Genomic DNA, 16,861 nt, shown 5'->3' on the forward strand with positions numbered 1-16,861 from the left:
CAACAGCCATATGAATGAGAGAATGATTTGAACAAAATCTTCATAAAATAAAAATGAATGATTAGCACACAATCTCCAAAATGACTTGTTTGTTGTGTTGCTAGAAAATTAGGCTGTATTGAATTATTTTATTTATAAATGTGTTTTCACCAACACTGTGTTTTGTATTTATTTATTTATTATTATATAATTGTTGATAAAAGCATGGAGTCCAGTGTATTTCTGAAAAAGATTTATCACGACCTCTAGGTTTTCGCTACCTACTTGGTTTTCGCCGCAGATATTCTCAAAAAATACGCTCAAATATAGTTAAGCAAATAAGGATAAAATATTATTTATAATGGCTAATTCCGTGAACATATCAGTCGAGGCACCAATCGAAAATCAAATACAAGAAATTACTTATGATGGACAGGAAATTTATCAAGCGTAAGTACTTTTCATTTCTAAAAAGTAACTAGATACTTTAAGAAGTAATTTGTACCTACAAGAGTTTTACTAAAATTAACTGTAATGAAATATAATTACAGGCCACTTTCTATGTCAGAAAATCTCACTCGATTGGCTCAAAAAATAGACTTTTCTAAGAGTGAAGATGATTTCTGCAACATCAAGAAGGAAGGTGAAAGCAGTTCGGAGGTGAAGTCGGAAGACGAGAGTAAGGACCAAGGTTACCAATCTAACCAATGGCCATGGGAGTCTGTGCGTAACAAATTGAGGAATGCGCTTACTGAAGTCTGTGTGCTGGCTGATGTACTTAGTATTGCAAAGGAAAAAAGGTACATGGTGAGTATAACACCTGTCTGAGATTCATGATCCCATTAAGATAGTAAAAGCAATAGTTTTCTCTTTGATGTATGTACTTTTTAATGTGCAATAAAGCTATTTTAACTAAACAAACTGATTGGTATAAATTAAGACATTGACTGTACAATGAACTATTTCATATTATATGGTAGAGTACTATGCTTATAATAATGTTTTATTTTCTGGTGGGGTTCCTCCCCTTCTGGGATCACTTCACCCAGTTGCTTAATGGTGCTAACTTTTAAACTATAACCTTTGTTACATATATGTCTTCTCTAAATTGAGCAAAAAAAAAGAGTTCATTTACCAATCCCCTGAATTTATTAACTTTACAGACATAACTAATGAGCCATTTCCCTCCTAAGGTATTAGACCCAGTGCAGCCAGAACAGGCTGAAAATAGGCCTATGGTGCAAGTATATGGTCGGAAGAAAGCTTTAGCTGCTGCTGCTGCAGTGCTCCTTGCTGGAGTAGACCGTCTCCGAGCCAGTGAGACCATGAGGACGGCAAGGAACATGCCAGACTTCCACATAGACTTGTTGAGGCTTCGCCAGAACTGGCGCTTAAAGAAAGGCTCTAGTGGAATTGTTGGGGATTTAAGCTACAGGACTGCGGGCTCTAAGTTCAGCCAGATTGGAGTTTTTGAGGTAGGAACATGATGTATGTACTAAGACTAGCCATTGACAAGATTATAGGTTCTACATAATGTTGTAAATAGAAGGATTTATTTAATTTTGAAAGTCTTTACTGTCTTTCCTCACAACTTAGATCATCTTTTGACTAAGTGACATACAGATTGCTAAAATGTTCGCTGAGAAAGATAAGTTTGAAGTGTGAAATATTATGTTTATGGTGATGACTTTTTAATAAAAGTTGTTAAATAATTTTGGTTTTTAATGATGGTTGAATTTGTTTTTAGAATTTAATATTTTTTGAAAGCTGACATTCCAACCACATCTAAATCTTCGTATAATGATCCAACTGCATATTGTTACAGTCTATGAATTATTGTAATGATCTCAAATGTATTTTATCTAGATAGTATATATTTTTTACAATTGTCTGGGCTTGTGTCGTGTGTGCGCAGGTGAGGAAGGCGCCGGAGCAGCAGCCGACGCTGAGCGCGGGCCCGGCGCTGCCGTCGGCGCTGCGCGTGTTCGTGCCGCCCGAGCTGCAGGGCGTCGCCTTCATCTCCGTGCTCTGCCAGAAAGGTTTGCTTCTACATCACTTCTTCTTTTTATTTTATATGTATTTGTTGTTTTATAACAACATTTTTTTTACAAACATGATTTTTTACAAAATTGTGAATATTTCGTAAACGACTTAACCGATTTTGATGCCCCACGAACTTAAAAATTCTATTAACAGATCCTATATACCTTTTAAATTTCATCAAAATCATTATATTTTGCCCCAAGTAGAATGTTTGACCTCGCTCGCTGGTCAATTATATTTTATGTCTATTTAATTTCTTTAATACTATTTGTTTATTATTTTTATTATTTAATTTCTTTAATTCTATTAGTTTACTGCACCCTCTTAGTTTACTTGTGTCTCTTTCCACCTAAAGGTTGGCTGGAAAAAATTGCATTAGCGATAAGTCCGTCTTTGCGCTCAATGTTTGAATACCTATGACTCCTTTGTGAATGGTGCAATAAAGAATTCATCTATCTATCTCTACACTAAACTCTGAGCAAATACCGTTTTGGCACAGTTCAACATGTTCACAGTTCAAATGAGTTTCTCTCGCCATTTCTTTTCAGCAGTGGTCGTCCCGAAATGCCAGTAGTTTGTAGCTTGTGAGAAATAACTATAAATATAAACATTTACGAGAAAAAGTGCCTATGAAGTTCTAATTTCTGAATAAATTTAATACTAATTTCTGAAAATGATTTGAATTTGACAATCATTACTGGTGTAGTAATTATTACTTGATTTAGAAATAGAATCGTTACGACAACAAAGCTACAAAAAGGTATCATCTCAGCATGTGCCATGACGCTAATTTTTCTAATTTACTTTTTCTGACAGATTTTATTCAAGTCTCCTAAAGGCATCTGACATGACTAGTATGTCTGCGACTACTTATCATGTTGTGGCAAGTAGTCGCAGACATACTAGTGAATTAAATTGTCCACCAATATGCAAGTTTCCTCACGATGTTTTTGTCCAACGCTTCGATTGCTTTGAGGTTGCAGTACCTATTCCAACTTTTTTTTAAATTCCCGCTCGGTACGGTAGCGGTAAAAAAATAACTACTTTTTTTCAATATGACCAGTATCTTCGCCCCAAATGTCGCGTAGCCCTAGGGCTCCACGGAGCACACTTTGGGAACTGTTGTCTGAAAGATTAATAAATGCAATTTTTGTACTGCTCACACACAATACAGTGTATATAGCCTCGAAAGTGATATATTGAATGATATCTGCACAGAACAAGAAGACGTGGTGACAGCGACGCTGAGCTCCTCAGCGCTGAACTGCCCCGGCACGCTGCAGGGGGACAACGCGGAGCTCCACTGGCAGCAGAAGCTGGAGGCCGCTCAGAATGTCTTGTTCTGTAAGGAACTGTTCGCTAGACTCGCCGCTGAAGCGGTCCAGCTTGACGCTTCTATACCGCACATGGTTGTGGGCAACCAGATTATGGCCACGGTGAGTACACAAGAATATTGTTTGTGTATGTGTAGCCTTAAACATTCTAATTTGATAACTAAGGATGCTGAAGACAGTGTTAAGTGGAGATGAAGACATGGGATAGTTGACTCTGCTACGCTCAGATGAGAAGAATAAAATTTCTAGCATATAAACGAAAATGACAACTTAGGTGTTCAGCATAATAAGCATTTTTGTTGACGTAAACGCGAACGAAGTAGCGGGCATGAGTTAGTTATGTATTTATACAATACTAGAGATCAGTCCCGGCTTCGCTCGGGTAAAACTATTATAAAAAGGTAACCTATGTTACCAAATTTCATCAAAATCGGTCCAGTCGTTTTTGAGTTTATTCATTACAAGCAAGAATACAAATCTTTTCTCTTTATATAATATTAGTTTGGACTATCTGAAGAATTTATTATTATTTTCTTGTTTCAGGTGTTACCAGGTATTCAGTTGTTGATTGGTCTCTGCCATAACAATGGGCAAAATACGGCCGGTTCAAGTTCAGACAATGTAAAGGTGGGTAACTCAGATTACATATACTGCATTTTTTTAAAATTATGTATTAAATATGTATTTTCACCTATAGTTTTAAAGTTCTAAGCCTTTATAGGGACAGACGGAGCGAAGCGCCTTTTTTATATTATGTAGTTGTTATAATACATCGTAAGCGATTGCCCTTGAAGGGTAAGTTCCTTTAGTGGACCGTATTTATTGTATACTAGCTGCATCCCGGGTCTTCGCTTCCGTGGAAATTTCGGGATAAAAAGTACCCCATGTGTTATTCCAGGTTATATTCTACTCATGTACCAAATTTCATAAATATCGGTCTAGTTGATTTTGCGTGAAAGAGTAGCAAACATACACACATCCTCACAAACTTTCGCATTTAATAATAATCCGCCAATCCGCAATCCCAACGAGGTGGGTCATCTATACTATTATTATAAAGAGGTAAGCGTTTGTGAGTTTGTATGTTTGAGGCGGGAGGCGGGTAATCTCCGAAACTACCGAATCGATTTAAAAAATTCTTTCGCTATTAGAAAGGTACATTATCTTTTATTTTATCTCAAAATTCTCACGGAAGCTAAGCCCCAGACATCTAGTAGACTATACTCCTTATTCATCCGACCTCGGCTTTTTGACGACTTCGATGGCGCAGTGGTAAAGTGCTTGCCTCTGAATCGAGAGGTCCCGGGTTCGATCCTCGGTCGGGTCATGATGGAAAATGATATTTTTCTGATTGGCCCGGGTCTTGGATGTTTATCTATATATGTATATGTTATAACATATAGTATCGTTGAGTTAGTATCCCATAACAAAAGTCTAGAAGGGGCTCGCTGAATCTGTGTGATTTGTCCTAATATATTTATTTATTTTATTTATCCACAAGGAATGTCGCCCCAATAGTTAAAAAAGCCTGTTGTTGAGGAAGCTGATAATGATAATGATATTGTTTCAGAACGAGAACGGCGTATCGTCAGGCAGCGGCGGCGGCGGCGGCAAGTCTGACCACGACCACGTGCTGGAGCACTCGCTGCACCAGCTGCTGCGCGCGGTGCATCACTCCAACACGCACCATCCCTTCCCGCATCCTGCCACCGGCCCGCTGGGGCCTTCCAAGCGACGCTGTTTGGCTGGTACGTCACGAGAATATAAGTATTCACTGTTCATATTTTAATCTATATATGTATATAAAACTGTTGTGTTACTGAGTGGCTGACTGACAGACAACGCACAGCCGAAACTACTGAGCGTAGAAAGCTGAAATTTGGTGTGTAGGTTCCTAGGACATTGTAGGGGAACACTAGGAAGGGATTTCCTGAAATTCCCACGGGATAAGGATTTTTAATCACATACAAAGTTGTGGGCAAAAGCTAACCTAAGTCCTAACTATAACATTATAAATGCAAAAGTAAGTTTGTTTGTTCATTACCTGTTCATGCTCTATCTACTCAACCGATCTTCTTGAAATTTTGCATACATGTAGTTTGAAGTATGGAGGACGTAGGGTAAATTAACACGGGCGAAGCCGCGATCAAAAGCTAGTAACCTATATTAATTTGCATGCCAGTATTGGTTAAATGTATGTAACTATTTATTATAATATTTTACCTTACTTCTATGTACTACATGTAAAGTAAATAAGTTCATTTCATAGTTTTTTAAAAAGTGCTTTTCATTTCTCTATCTAAAGTGTTGCGAAAATAAACTGGAAACAATTTAAAAAAAACTAAAAATTAGGTTTGCTACCGATACGGTGTCTATTCTAAATTAAGTATTACAGCAATACTCATTTAATTTGTACCAATTGTTTCTTCTTCAAATCTACAATAGGTGTTCAACAAGTTTTATTACTGAACTAGCTTTTACCCGCGAGATTTTCCTACGGCAACATTTAATTTATCGGGATGAAAGTTGTCTATGTCCTTCTCAAACTACATGTGTGCAAAATTTCAAGATTTCAAGAAGATTGGTTGAGTAGATAGAGCGTGAAGAGGTAACAAACAACAATAATAATAATATTAAGATAAACGATATTAATATCCGCTTATAACTAAACTTGATTATAAAAGTTAATATCTGTTACAGACAATAAGGTATACATTCGAATAATTATGTATTTTCTATTTGTATACGTGCTCTGTGTGTGCATATATATACACTGCATAGAAAATGTTAAGAAACATATAGTGTGATTTTGGAAGAATAGTTGCTGCGTGTATTGTATTAGGAATATCTTGTAATGATATTTGTTAATGAAGTTGTATTTTGTGGTTTGATAATTATTTATTTATCAAACCACAAAATACAACTTCATAGAGCGAGGCTCTTGTCGAGAGTTTTGTTTATTATTTTTTGTTTGGTTTGTTAACAATTGTTACAATTTTGATACATATGTACATACATATATACAACCGAAATAATTTAACCGAAGTAAAAAGCTAATTACACAACCTCTTACTGACAAACGTACATGCACACAGAGTTCCTTCTATTGTTCTCTCTCCATAGCTAATTTCTTTTACTTCTTGATACTACACTTTTTCTTTATTTGCCTGATGTAACTCTCCTTTGATCTTGTGATTTCATTTTTAAAAAAATCAAACAGGTCCAATGGCGGCGGACAGATACGAGTTACTGGACATGAGCAAGGAGCAGTCGTTGTTGGAACAGATAATACAACAAGCGCAACACTTCTTCATGAGGCGTCGCAGCGAATATGTCTTGGACACCATAGCTAAGGAGGTCATATATCTTACTAACTGCAACCCATACCTGTCTATTGTTCTGTGTTATATATAGAGGCAACCAGTTATAGTTTTATTATTTATGTATGGTGATTATGTATAGTTTGTGTAAACGATATAAATTTTATATAGCTTTATTTTTCAGGTAAAAGATCCTCTGATCGTCTCACATTGGAACGCGCTGAACAGTCCCACACAGTCATGTGTCAAGATCAACATAATGGCTTACGGGTTAGTTCTATTTATTTATTACCGAAAACAACACTTATAGCCGAATATATTCGATAGCCTTTCGACTCGTAAAAGCAATTATATAAAATACTAGTTGCGCCCCGGGCTTCGCTTCCGTGGGAATTTCGGGATAATAAGTTCTATATGTACCTAAGGTTAATATCTGTTATAAGCAATAATAGGGTCTACAGTCATATACTGTGTGTGTCTATGGGGAAAATTAAAAAAAAAACCTCACTGAGTGGTGAAACAGGTTCTTACATTATTGAGAAGAAAATATAAACTGTTTGCAGTTACGACGCAGTGTGCAGAACCTCGTTAGTGGTTCACGTGGGAGAGAAGACTCTCAAGTGCATCTGCCGCGACGGGAAAGTGAGGCATCTGTCCTACGAGCTCCAGGAGCTTAGGGACCTCATATACTGCCAGGTGATTGTACAATATTTCATTATTTTTTACTAGCGAACCGCTCCGGCTTAGCACGGGTGCAATATAATGCATGTTATAGACATTTAAAACATCCCGCATCAAAGTCCGTTGCATAGTTCTAAAGATTTAAGCATACATACGAACAGATAGTGGAATCTTGCAACTCAATTTTGAAGCATGTATATTCAGAAAAAAGTAAGAAAGCGGTTCCAGGGTTCCGACGTTCTAGGGCTAAAGAAGTAACCGGAAAAACAATCAGATGAAAGATTGAGAGAGATAACAGATGAAAGATTGAGAGAGATAAGAGATGAAAAGTAGAGTATCTAAATCCACTTTATAATTGAACTATCGATTGTTAATCTTTTTTGTATGATTGAATCAATTGATTGCGAGGAAATAAAATAATTCTTCTTGTCAAGCGTGTTTAGTATTCTGAGCTGATTGATGGTGATCGATACCCCGCAGATCTACCAGCACCAGATGACGGCGGTGCAGGCGGTGGGGCGCTGCATGGGCTGGCAGCTGCTGGCGTCCAGCGCGCACCTCGGCGCGGGGCCCGTGGAGCCGCTCGGCAACGCCTCCTCCTGTCTGCTCGTCTCTCCCTCCGGTAACCAGCTGCATGGCCGGCGCAGTGATTAGATTAGACTACAATATTAGTATGGTACCATTCGTTTTGGGAGACAAAATAAACTTTCAAGTCTACCCACTATACTTTCCACCTGGTCGAGACTGATAATTCACGATGAACCCTCTCTTCCCACTACGTCTCCCCCCAGCCATTCAATCCAACCCTTTACTTTTTTACTCATGCACCATTCCCTAACGTTCTTGAACAAACGAAGAGGTCCAGGAAGACTTACGTTTCCTAGCCATGTCTATCTATGGCACAAATATTAGCCATGTCTATCTATAGCACAAATATTTTTCTCTTTTCGCAGGTGACAGAATGATAGCAATCAGATGCGAGCCTTCAGTGGGAATTCAAGTGTTCATAGCACAATCGCCAAGAAAAGATTTCTTTGCTAGTGAACTTGTGCAAGACAAGAAATGGGAGAACTTGGGAGGAGCCTTCAAGGAGATCAAACTTGACAAAATGGAGGGAAAGAACTTCTTAAACAAAATGGAACTTCTCATGGCCTGTCTGAGCAGCACTTCATAAAACTAGAATTATGAATTAACTATATATGTGTTAGGAATAAACAATAAAAAAGATTTCATAATTATATTCTTTTTATTTTATATGTAACTTAGAAGTAGGGCATTTAGGCAAAAATGTTAAATGATCACTGAAGATTGTTCAAAAATTCTTCAAAAACTTATGAAGAACTAGTTGTCTTGAGTGCACCCAATGCAAGGAACTGAAACAAAACCATGGATTTAATATATTTGACAATAATATTTTATCAGCTGTAAATGCTGATAAAGCTGATAAATATATGTGCCAATGAACTCTAAGTCAAAGTTGCATTAAATTGTTACAAAACAGTACACAGTCAACAGCACAAACATATTCAAAATCATTGCTCACCCCTAATACTATTGTATAGAATTCCATGTATAGTAACTTGGTGTGCAACTGATATGATTTAAACGTTATTTATGCTGCAATTAGGATGGTAAACTCGACAAACAAAAAACAAGTTATTTATCCTAGGCCAAATAGGTTATGTAGACTAGATCCAATTACAATTTTATTAGTTTTTATAACATTAAAACTGTATAGATATAATACTAAGATTACAAAAATTATAATATGTATTACCTGTAATTTACTAGTTTTTGAAACATTGTTAGAATGTTTTATTTATAGCACTCTTCTTCACTATTCCTCGTGGCTGAGGGTCGTGTTCATTACGTGGAATGAAACATGCATAACTCATAACTATACTAAGATTACAAGAATCATAAAAGTACCTGTAATTCCTTGAGACAAATCAAACTCCTTGCGAGTTTAACCCCCCAGTATTACAAATCATTGAATTTAACACTTGGAAGGCTTCAGATTACGATAACACTAATACCTAACTTATGTCTAGAACTAAATTAAAATCGGGAGAGTGGTGACCGAGATCTGAAGTTGCCACCACCACCACCGTTGCCTGATCCATAACCGTTACCAGACCCATTACGATTGAAACCACCTTGCCGTCCGCCCCCGTACGAGTTGAAGGATCTGTTTCCGCCCTGTCCACCAAAAGGCCGGCCACCCCTGAAGTTTCCACCGCCACCCCCACGACCTCCCCTAAAGTTACCGCCACCGTTCCTGCGCGGGCCGTCTCTTTTTCTGGACAATTCTACTTTTAGCGTCGCGCCTAACATCTCAAATCCGTTCATCGCACTACACGCATCTTCCGCCTCTTGCATGTTTTCAAATTCTATGAACGCAAAACCAGGGGGATTAAGTGCAACCCAAACTGAATTTAATTTGCCATATTTGTCAAATTCTCGTTCCAAATCTTCTTTTTTGATACCTTCTACAAGACCACCGACATAAACGCGAGTACCTCCTGAACTCATTTTGAAATCTGAAAAGAATAAAAATATGTAACCACACCCTGGTAATGATATGCTATATATAGACCACCTGAATGGTATGTAAGACAATTTTAATAGAACACTACGCCGTAGATTGGAGATAAATAAATAATTATATACAAAGAATAAAACAAAATGTCGCCAAATGCCACGCCAACATGCAAGAGCTTCAATAACTTAAAATTTAACATGGTAGGTAATACGTACTTGTTAATTTGAAGAAACAAACTGATCTATGATAAAAAATGCAACCAAATTATATCTATTACTATTATTTCTAAAATAAATTCATGAAAACGACACAAATCGATGAAACTTCTTTGGAATGGAGAATTGAGTGAATGAAAAAAAAATGTTGATTGATGCTGAAGGCGAATGAATGATGCCGGCCGGTCGCTTGTGCTTGTCTATGATTGCCCTATATGTAACAAATAATGACAAATGTAACAACCACCTTCAAGTAAATGGAAATTGATTCACCGTTTCAGCCTTTTCGTAAAGCATTTCATAGTTTTGTTGAATCTGCTAGGCAAATTTTATACAATCAACTCCATAGACTAATCTCGATTGTCACAACACGAAAACGATAAATGCATATCCCTAACCGGATACAGTAAGCAATGAATGAATGAAAGAATATATGGATTGAATGAGTACACTACAACGTACGTACAATAAATTTGTGCGTGTGTGCATACTATGAATAATTTGAGTGTGTGTGAAGGAGGCTTTGGAGTGTAGCGGGGGAGGAGGGAAGGAAAGAGGGCATGTAGCCTCCGCCGCGAACGAATGAATACGATACGAAACCGGCCAAACTACTTTGTCCAACGGTCGCGTTGCTTGCTACTACGCGTATTTTCGTTTGTTTTCTTTGGCCCCACCTTTGTTTCGTGAATATTGTTTTGATATAAAACAAAGTTATAATTTTTTTGCGTTTATTTATTATCAAAGTTTAATTATAAACATGGTTTATTGTTTATTTAGTTTCCAAACTTATTATCTTGGATAAGTAAGGATATGTGACGAAATAGGTTGCGGGCAGGTGAGGAACGATAATAAAGTGAAATGAGTATTTCAGTGTTCAATTGGAATGTATAGTGGTAAAGACATGGGGGTGCAAAAAAGACATAGTCAGTTCAGTGATACGAAATATAAGTGGAGGACTGTTGTTCTGTTTCTGTTATGTGTTTGTGTTTGTAACGGCCAGGAATATATAGTAACGGGAAATGCTGATCCCTATGTACTGAATAAGAGTGTGGGGTTGACGGAATTGCCTGGTGGAGCGGTGACCAGTGGTCGCACTGTGTGGAAAGCTGCTGGCAGTCCGTATTTATTACGAGATGATATCTTAGTGGAAAGAGATGCAGAGCTGGAGATCGAGCCTGGTGTGGAAATACGTTTCGCCCCCATGGTGGGCATCACGGTGCGAGGAAAACTGATTGCTGTGGTGAGTTCTGTTCTGATAACATTCTCAGATCAAATTGGAATCTGATTAGATCTACGTCAGGTTATGAGTAGGTAGGTACCAACGAACTAACGTTTATCGTATTATCTCGATAGTAGATAGGTCAATAATAGAATAGCTAACTAATAAGTAGCCACCTGTTTAAAAATGTAGGTATCGACGCTTAAGTCAATCATCGAATTCTGTTTTGAATTCAGAAAAGTTTAAAAGTTTCACAAAAATTAACATGGTGTAGTGACATCGCAGGTAGGTAGGTACCTACTTACGTTTGGCTCCTTCAGCAAATACCTACCTACTTGTTTACCTGTCCTGTCAGCCATTGAGTGAAACCAGCCTGTCTGAAAAACGGACAGTGACCTCAATCGCTTTCTCTGCGCACAAAAAAAAGCTCAAGGCTCAAGGCCTAGGTCGACCGATGGCTTCGGGGTGCTTCTACCAAATGATTTCAATACGATTACTATTGGTCGGCATCATTCACTTTGCTCTATGTTCAAACTTTGTTAAACAAGGTAAGTAGGTATCTAGGTACCTTCCAAATCTTGAGGTTTACTGAAACTGCAAACGCTATCACGCATATCATAGACATGGTAGGGTATCTATACTACACGCTCTGATAACTAAGGATGCCGCAGACCAGGCGAAATGGAGGAAAAGTAAGAGAGCGTAGGTACGCTGAGCTCCAACGCTAAATACCTAACGGCGAAAGAAACAGGGAAATCGTAGGATGAGGGAGGGACATAGGTATTTACTAACATGGAGTTTTAAAGTCCTAATAAAACGTAAATTAGATTGATCAAAGATAGGGCAAGTTGCAACAACATGCAAAGCAACCCTGAGCCTATTAGATCTAACTAGGCCATAGGGTTAAATTTTATCGTCTAATATTTGTAATAATAATTATTTGGGCGACGGAGTCATAGTTATACCTACCTCTTTTAGGTAGGTCTTCGGCACACGGTAAACTTGCAAAACCGCTTTTTGCGCCAGTATGGGTCCTTCGAGACACGTCCTTCGGGCAAACATTTTTCTCACATCAAAACAATCTTAATCTATGATATCGTCGTCATATATAAGTACTTAGGTAGGTGTGTCATTTACCTGCGCGACATTTGCAAGTACGTGGCATAGGTAGCTAGACATTGCTTCTTCACCTTAAACCTATTGGCACACAGTCACAGCAAATGAACATACCAAATTCGTCCCAATTACCGCGGCATAAGATGCAAGACGACTTGAAATACGGTCGACTGTACAAAAATGTAGCGACCAGCCTAAAATACTTCAATTACTTAAACATTAAATAAAATAGAGAATTAATTAAACGTAACACAATCTAGATCACCTGGCTTTCGCTATTGTTATCAAGCACTTGACAAATTCCATAGACCTGCGATAACGCATGATACCTTATCAGGACCCATTCACTATATATTGATTTGTTCACCTGTTTGTGTGTAACTCGCAAATATTTGGTACAAATATGCGAATGACACAGGCAGTGTATCATCAATGAAAACTTTGAATAGGATGTTTGTTAAACTACTTAATCTCTTATCTAGCAAGAGTAGCTAAGCTACTACCTACTTACTCATTACTATTACTCATTTCGTGATATGATAAAGATCTGTGTCATTCAGGATACTGGGGACATGGCTAATTATGTAATTAAAATACGTACCTAGATCATAATGAAAACCTTGTTCAATTCAAACATATATTTAGTTCCCATAGAACGTGAAGAGGTAACAAAGTTACTTTCGCATTCATAATATTAGTTTAGTATTATTTTCGTTTTATATTTAAATTCCATTGGTCAAGAAATATCCGTCGTTCTCTCATTATCTTCAACAATTACACCCATTACTACATACACGCATGAATCACACATAACACAGTACAACACGTGTTGAGGACAGCTGCAAGCACAAAGCGCCGCCGACCCATCCCGACCCGAGCTAATTCAATGAGTTATGAGACAAATCACGCTGACCCCTGGCGATTATGGCCTAGCTCTACAGATGATTTCCTTACGGCAGGAAGCTGTTGTTTTAACGTATCGGCCTAGGCTATTACGTCTAATTCTAGGGCATCGTTAGCCGATATACTAGGAAGGACAAGAGAAGGTTCAGTAGACAGAGTAGCTGTCATTACTGAGAGCCAATCGTAGGTAGGGAGAATTTATCAAGCAATCTTGACCATTGTATTAGGCTTTGCAATAGCTAAAAATATACTCATACTAGTTGTAATAACTAGTTTGACGTCAATAAGTGAAGTATCATCCTAAACTTAATAATTTGAATTAGGCTCGTAAAAATCCGTTTTCTACTCTTTATATACGTCAAGACAGTGCACGTTTCACACATCAAAATTTTCAACCCAGCGCATACTGAACACACTCGTATAGGAATAGAATTGAACCCAACTTCGACACATTTGGCACCAGCAGGTTATGTGAGTGGACTTAGAGCTTTGGTAATTTTTTTTATTATTTTTAGGGTCCCAAACGCCCAACGACGCGATACTTTTACAGGTTTTCTAATGGCATTCACAGGCGACAATTTTTTATCTATCAACATCTCGGGGTAGTTCGGGTTTGTACAACATGGATTCCACACAGATTGTATAAAAGAAAGGTCGCTTTCTTATATTCTGTTATTGTTATACCTTACGTGAGCATTCGGCATAAATCGACTTTCAATGCAGTCTCCACGGTATTGTATGCGACATGCAATGAAAGCGATGCAATGCTATAACAGACTGTAAACAATGATGCTTCTGTGTCATAAATGACTCGTGTTTTGAAAATATCCGTCACTATTGACGCAGCAGAAAAGTGATCCTAATTTGCTAACTAATAGTATTGTAAATGTGAAAGTTTGTTGGTTTATTTGCTACGTCTTAACTTTTAATCTACACAATCAAGTCTCTTTAACTTTCGCATACATAATAGAAGTACGGAGAAGAACATAGGATACCTTTATTTTCATGCCTAAAGTACCGTTCCCGTGGGATTGTCGTCCCAAGTTGGCGAAGTCGCGTGCAAAAGCTAGTATTAACAATTACTATTCTGAAATAACTATGACACTTTGTTGCTTAATTTTTGATCATTTTTTGGACTTGGTAATTTGTCGTAGGAAATTAGTTCAGTCCTTAGGTACCAAACAGTGCAATGCGCGCCAGGTAATAAGATGAGACCTCACGTAGGTATCTACAGTTCTCTTGCGCAGTAGACGATTTACTTTAACTATTGCGCCGGTAAACCATAGATAGACAGATGAAGTCTTTATTACACCATTTACAGAAGAAACATCAACATTTTTCGTGGTACACAATGGCACGACCGTGTAATTTCAGATTAGGCGGCAAAACCGGCAAACAGCACAGACTTTCACTGGAAAATTGACTCATGTTCTTATTGTCATTGAGGCTGTCTGCTCACTTCTAAAAAGTCTGGTAATTATTTACCTACCTTGGCAAAATTGAGAGGTGTAGCTACCGACACCGTATGAATTATACTTGAGCTAAGGGCTAATGAGACATTTAAATTCAATCCAATTTTTTAATTATTGGGAAGAAGAAGCGGCGCAACAAACTTCACCGCAGCCTTTCCTCAAAGACGTCAATAATTACCAAATTATGAACATTGAATTTGTGACGTAACAATAGGGTTGCTCCAGGCACAGAAAACCCTATATTGGTGAGATATAATTATTTTAGGTGATATCTTATCAAGGAGAATACAAGTCTTATTAAAACCATGGTTATAACCATGACAACTCCTTGATAAGACACAAGAACACAGTCTGTACGAATTCTGTGATATCAATTTTCTTTATGCATTTTTATCTAAGCATACAAAAAGACAAACTTGTGTAATTAGGACTGTTGATATCAAAATCGTGTCAAGTTCTGTAAACAGAGATAAGTTTATCCAACAATATCACTGTCCTTTTCACTCCCCATATTTCCGAAAAGGACCCAAAACCTACCTGATAGTGTGGTAACGACCTGTTATCATACTTACGTTAATCAAACGGTAATGCCGGTACAGTTAACAGTTATGCTTGGTTAACTTTGTGGACTCCGTGGCAACCTTGTGATCTAATAGAACGGTATCCTGACTCATTGGAGTAGGTATCATTCGTACAAGATTGCGACATTGAAAGACCGCAACATTCTCGGAAACGATAGTTGTATTCTGGGGTTTTACACATGCATGGTCAAGTCAAAGCATGTAAAATTTCTGACTGGGCAAGAACGAACTAAGGTCTAACTTGTGAAGCCTATTAAAGCCTACAGGTTTAAATTTCCCAAATTCTACTTATGTTATAAATGCGCAAGTTTGTGACTATGTATGTGTTTGTTTGTTACTCTTTCACAACAAATCTACTGGACCGATTATTATGAAATTTGGTACACGAGTAGAATATAACCTGGAATAACACTGGTTTAGTATAAATTAGTATGGATGTAACGATCATTTAACTGCATTGGGAAAAGGAATCATTTAAAAAGAACCTTCCTACATGCTTAATTGGTATGGAATGTCATTGCGCAGGACAATCACAAACGTCGATGGTCACTCTGTCACGACCATCGAATCATGAGTCATGCTCGTCATGAATCATAAGTGAAACTACGAGACCTGCATACATGCACTCCGCACTAATAGTTTTATCACGGCCCGAAGCAATGGGAGCAAGTAAACTTCACTATCGTGAAAATAGGGCTTTTGAAATCTAGTGAGTTGATAAAACTGAATGTTTTGATAGAAAAATTATGATTGTGCCAGCTACGTCTCCGGCGCAAATTTAAAAAAAAGCATAATCAATTTTCACTGCCCGTCCCGGCTTCGCTCGTATAAAATCCTTCCTCGTTAATCAGATACTGGTGAAAACCTGGTTTTTGAGATTATCGCTAACGGAAAGACAGACGCGGCAGAGGACTATGTCTAAATGTAAAGCTGATTGTAGTAGTACGATCTAACAGTTAGTTTATCTGTAAGATTACATGATATTGTATCATAGAGTGGCGAAAGAAGCCCTTTAGTTCCTTTCTATTGAAGACTTCACATAATTACGTCAACAAAATTATGTATGTTAATTTTACTGTACAATTCAAAATTCGGCAACTAGACCGCTACATGCTTATTTCCTTGACACAAATATGTAAGTACATATTTAATGTACTTGTATGTGTACACACGTCTGAAACAATGCCTGATCGATCTGCTACCTTCAAAGATGTTACGGTAGACGGTAGCCATTTTCGATGGAAGATTATTGTTATCAAGTCATGTCAAATATTCTACGAAATAACATCGTGTAGCGAATTAGTAACGTTAATGAGCTCATTTTCAGTTAGATTACAATAATAGTTAAACTTTAGATGTAACTACTAATTTATATTCAAAACTGATTCGAGAAATAAAACATTTATTTTATTAAGTTAAGCCCAACAAAAGGATACCAAAACAAATAGTTCCCGTG

The 16,861-nt window shown here is 37.6% G+C and overlaps 3 protein-coding genes across 4 annotated transcripts in view; 2 read left to right on the top strand and 1 right to left on the bottom strand.

Annotated features, from left to right (window-relative positions):
- Positions 1–45: 45 nt before the first annotated feature.
- Positions 46–8,593, top strand: MED17 (Mediator complex subunit 17). Its single transcript, XM_053757083.2, has 12 exons — positions 46–429; positions 531–786; positions 1,173–1,454; positions 1,895–2,018; positions 3,241–3,458; positions 3,900–3,983; positions 4,927–5,104; positions 6,577–6,713; positions 6,861–6,946; positions 7,240–7,372; positions 7,838–7,979; positions 8,311–8,593. Exons 1-12 carry the CDS (start codon positions 341–343, stop codon positions 8,529–8,531), a joined length of 1,950 nt encoding a protein of 649 aa, XP_053613058.1. The 5' UTR covers positions 46–340; the 3' UTR covers positions 8,532–8,593.
- Positions 8,585–10,269, bottom strand: Rsf1 (Repressor splicing factor 1). Its single transcript, XM_053757084.1, has 3 exons — positions 10,115–10,269; positions 9,287–9,897; positions 8,585–8,730 (listed from the first exon to the last, which is right to left on the bottom strand). The coding sequence occupies exon 2, from the start codon at positions 9,887–9,889 to the stop codon at positions 9,416–9,418; it is 474 nt and encodes a 157-aa protein (XP_053613059.1). The 5' UTR covers positions 9,890–9,897; positions 10,115–10,269; the 3' UTR covers positions 8,585–8,730; positions 9,287–9,415.
- Positions 10,270–10,690: 421 nt separating this feature from the next.
- The window catches only part of bark (bark beetle), a 37,257-nt gene continuing 31,086 nt past the window's right edge, over positions 10,691–16,861 (top strand). For both annotated transcript variants that reach the window (XM_053757081.2, XM_053757082.2), the window contains exon 1: positions 10,691–11,354. In XM_053757081.2, the coding sequence (XP_053613056.1) occupies positions 10,998–11,354 (357 nt within the window). In that variant the 5' untranslated portion in view covers positions 10,691–10,997. The remainder of the gene's footprint in view (positions 11,355–16,861) is intronic.

This window comes from Plodia interpunctella, chromosome 16 (genome assembly GCF_027563975.2).
Source record: "Plodia interpunctella isolate USDA-ARS_2022_Savannah chromosome 16, ilPloInte3.2, whole genome shotgun sequence".
NCBI classification, from domain to species: Eukaryota; Metazoa; Arthropoda; class Insecta; order Lepidoptera; family Pyralidae; genus Plodia; species Plodia interpunctella.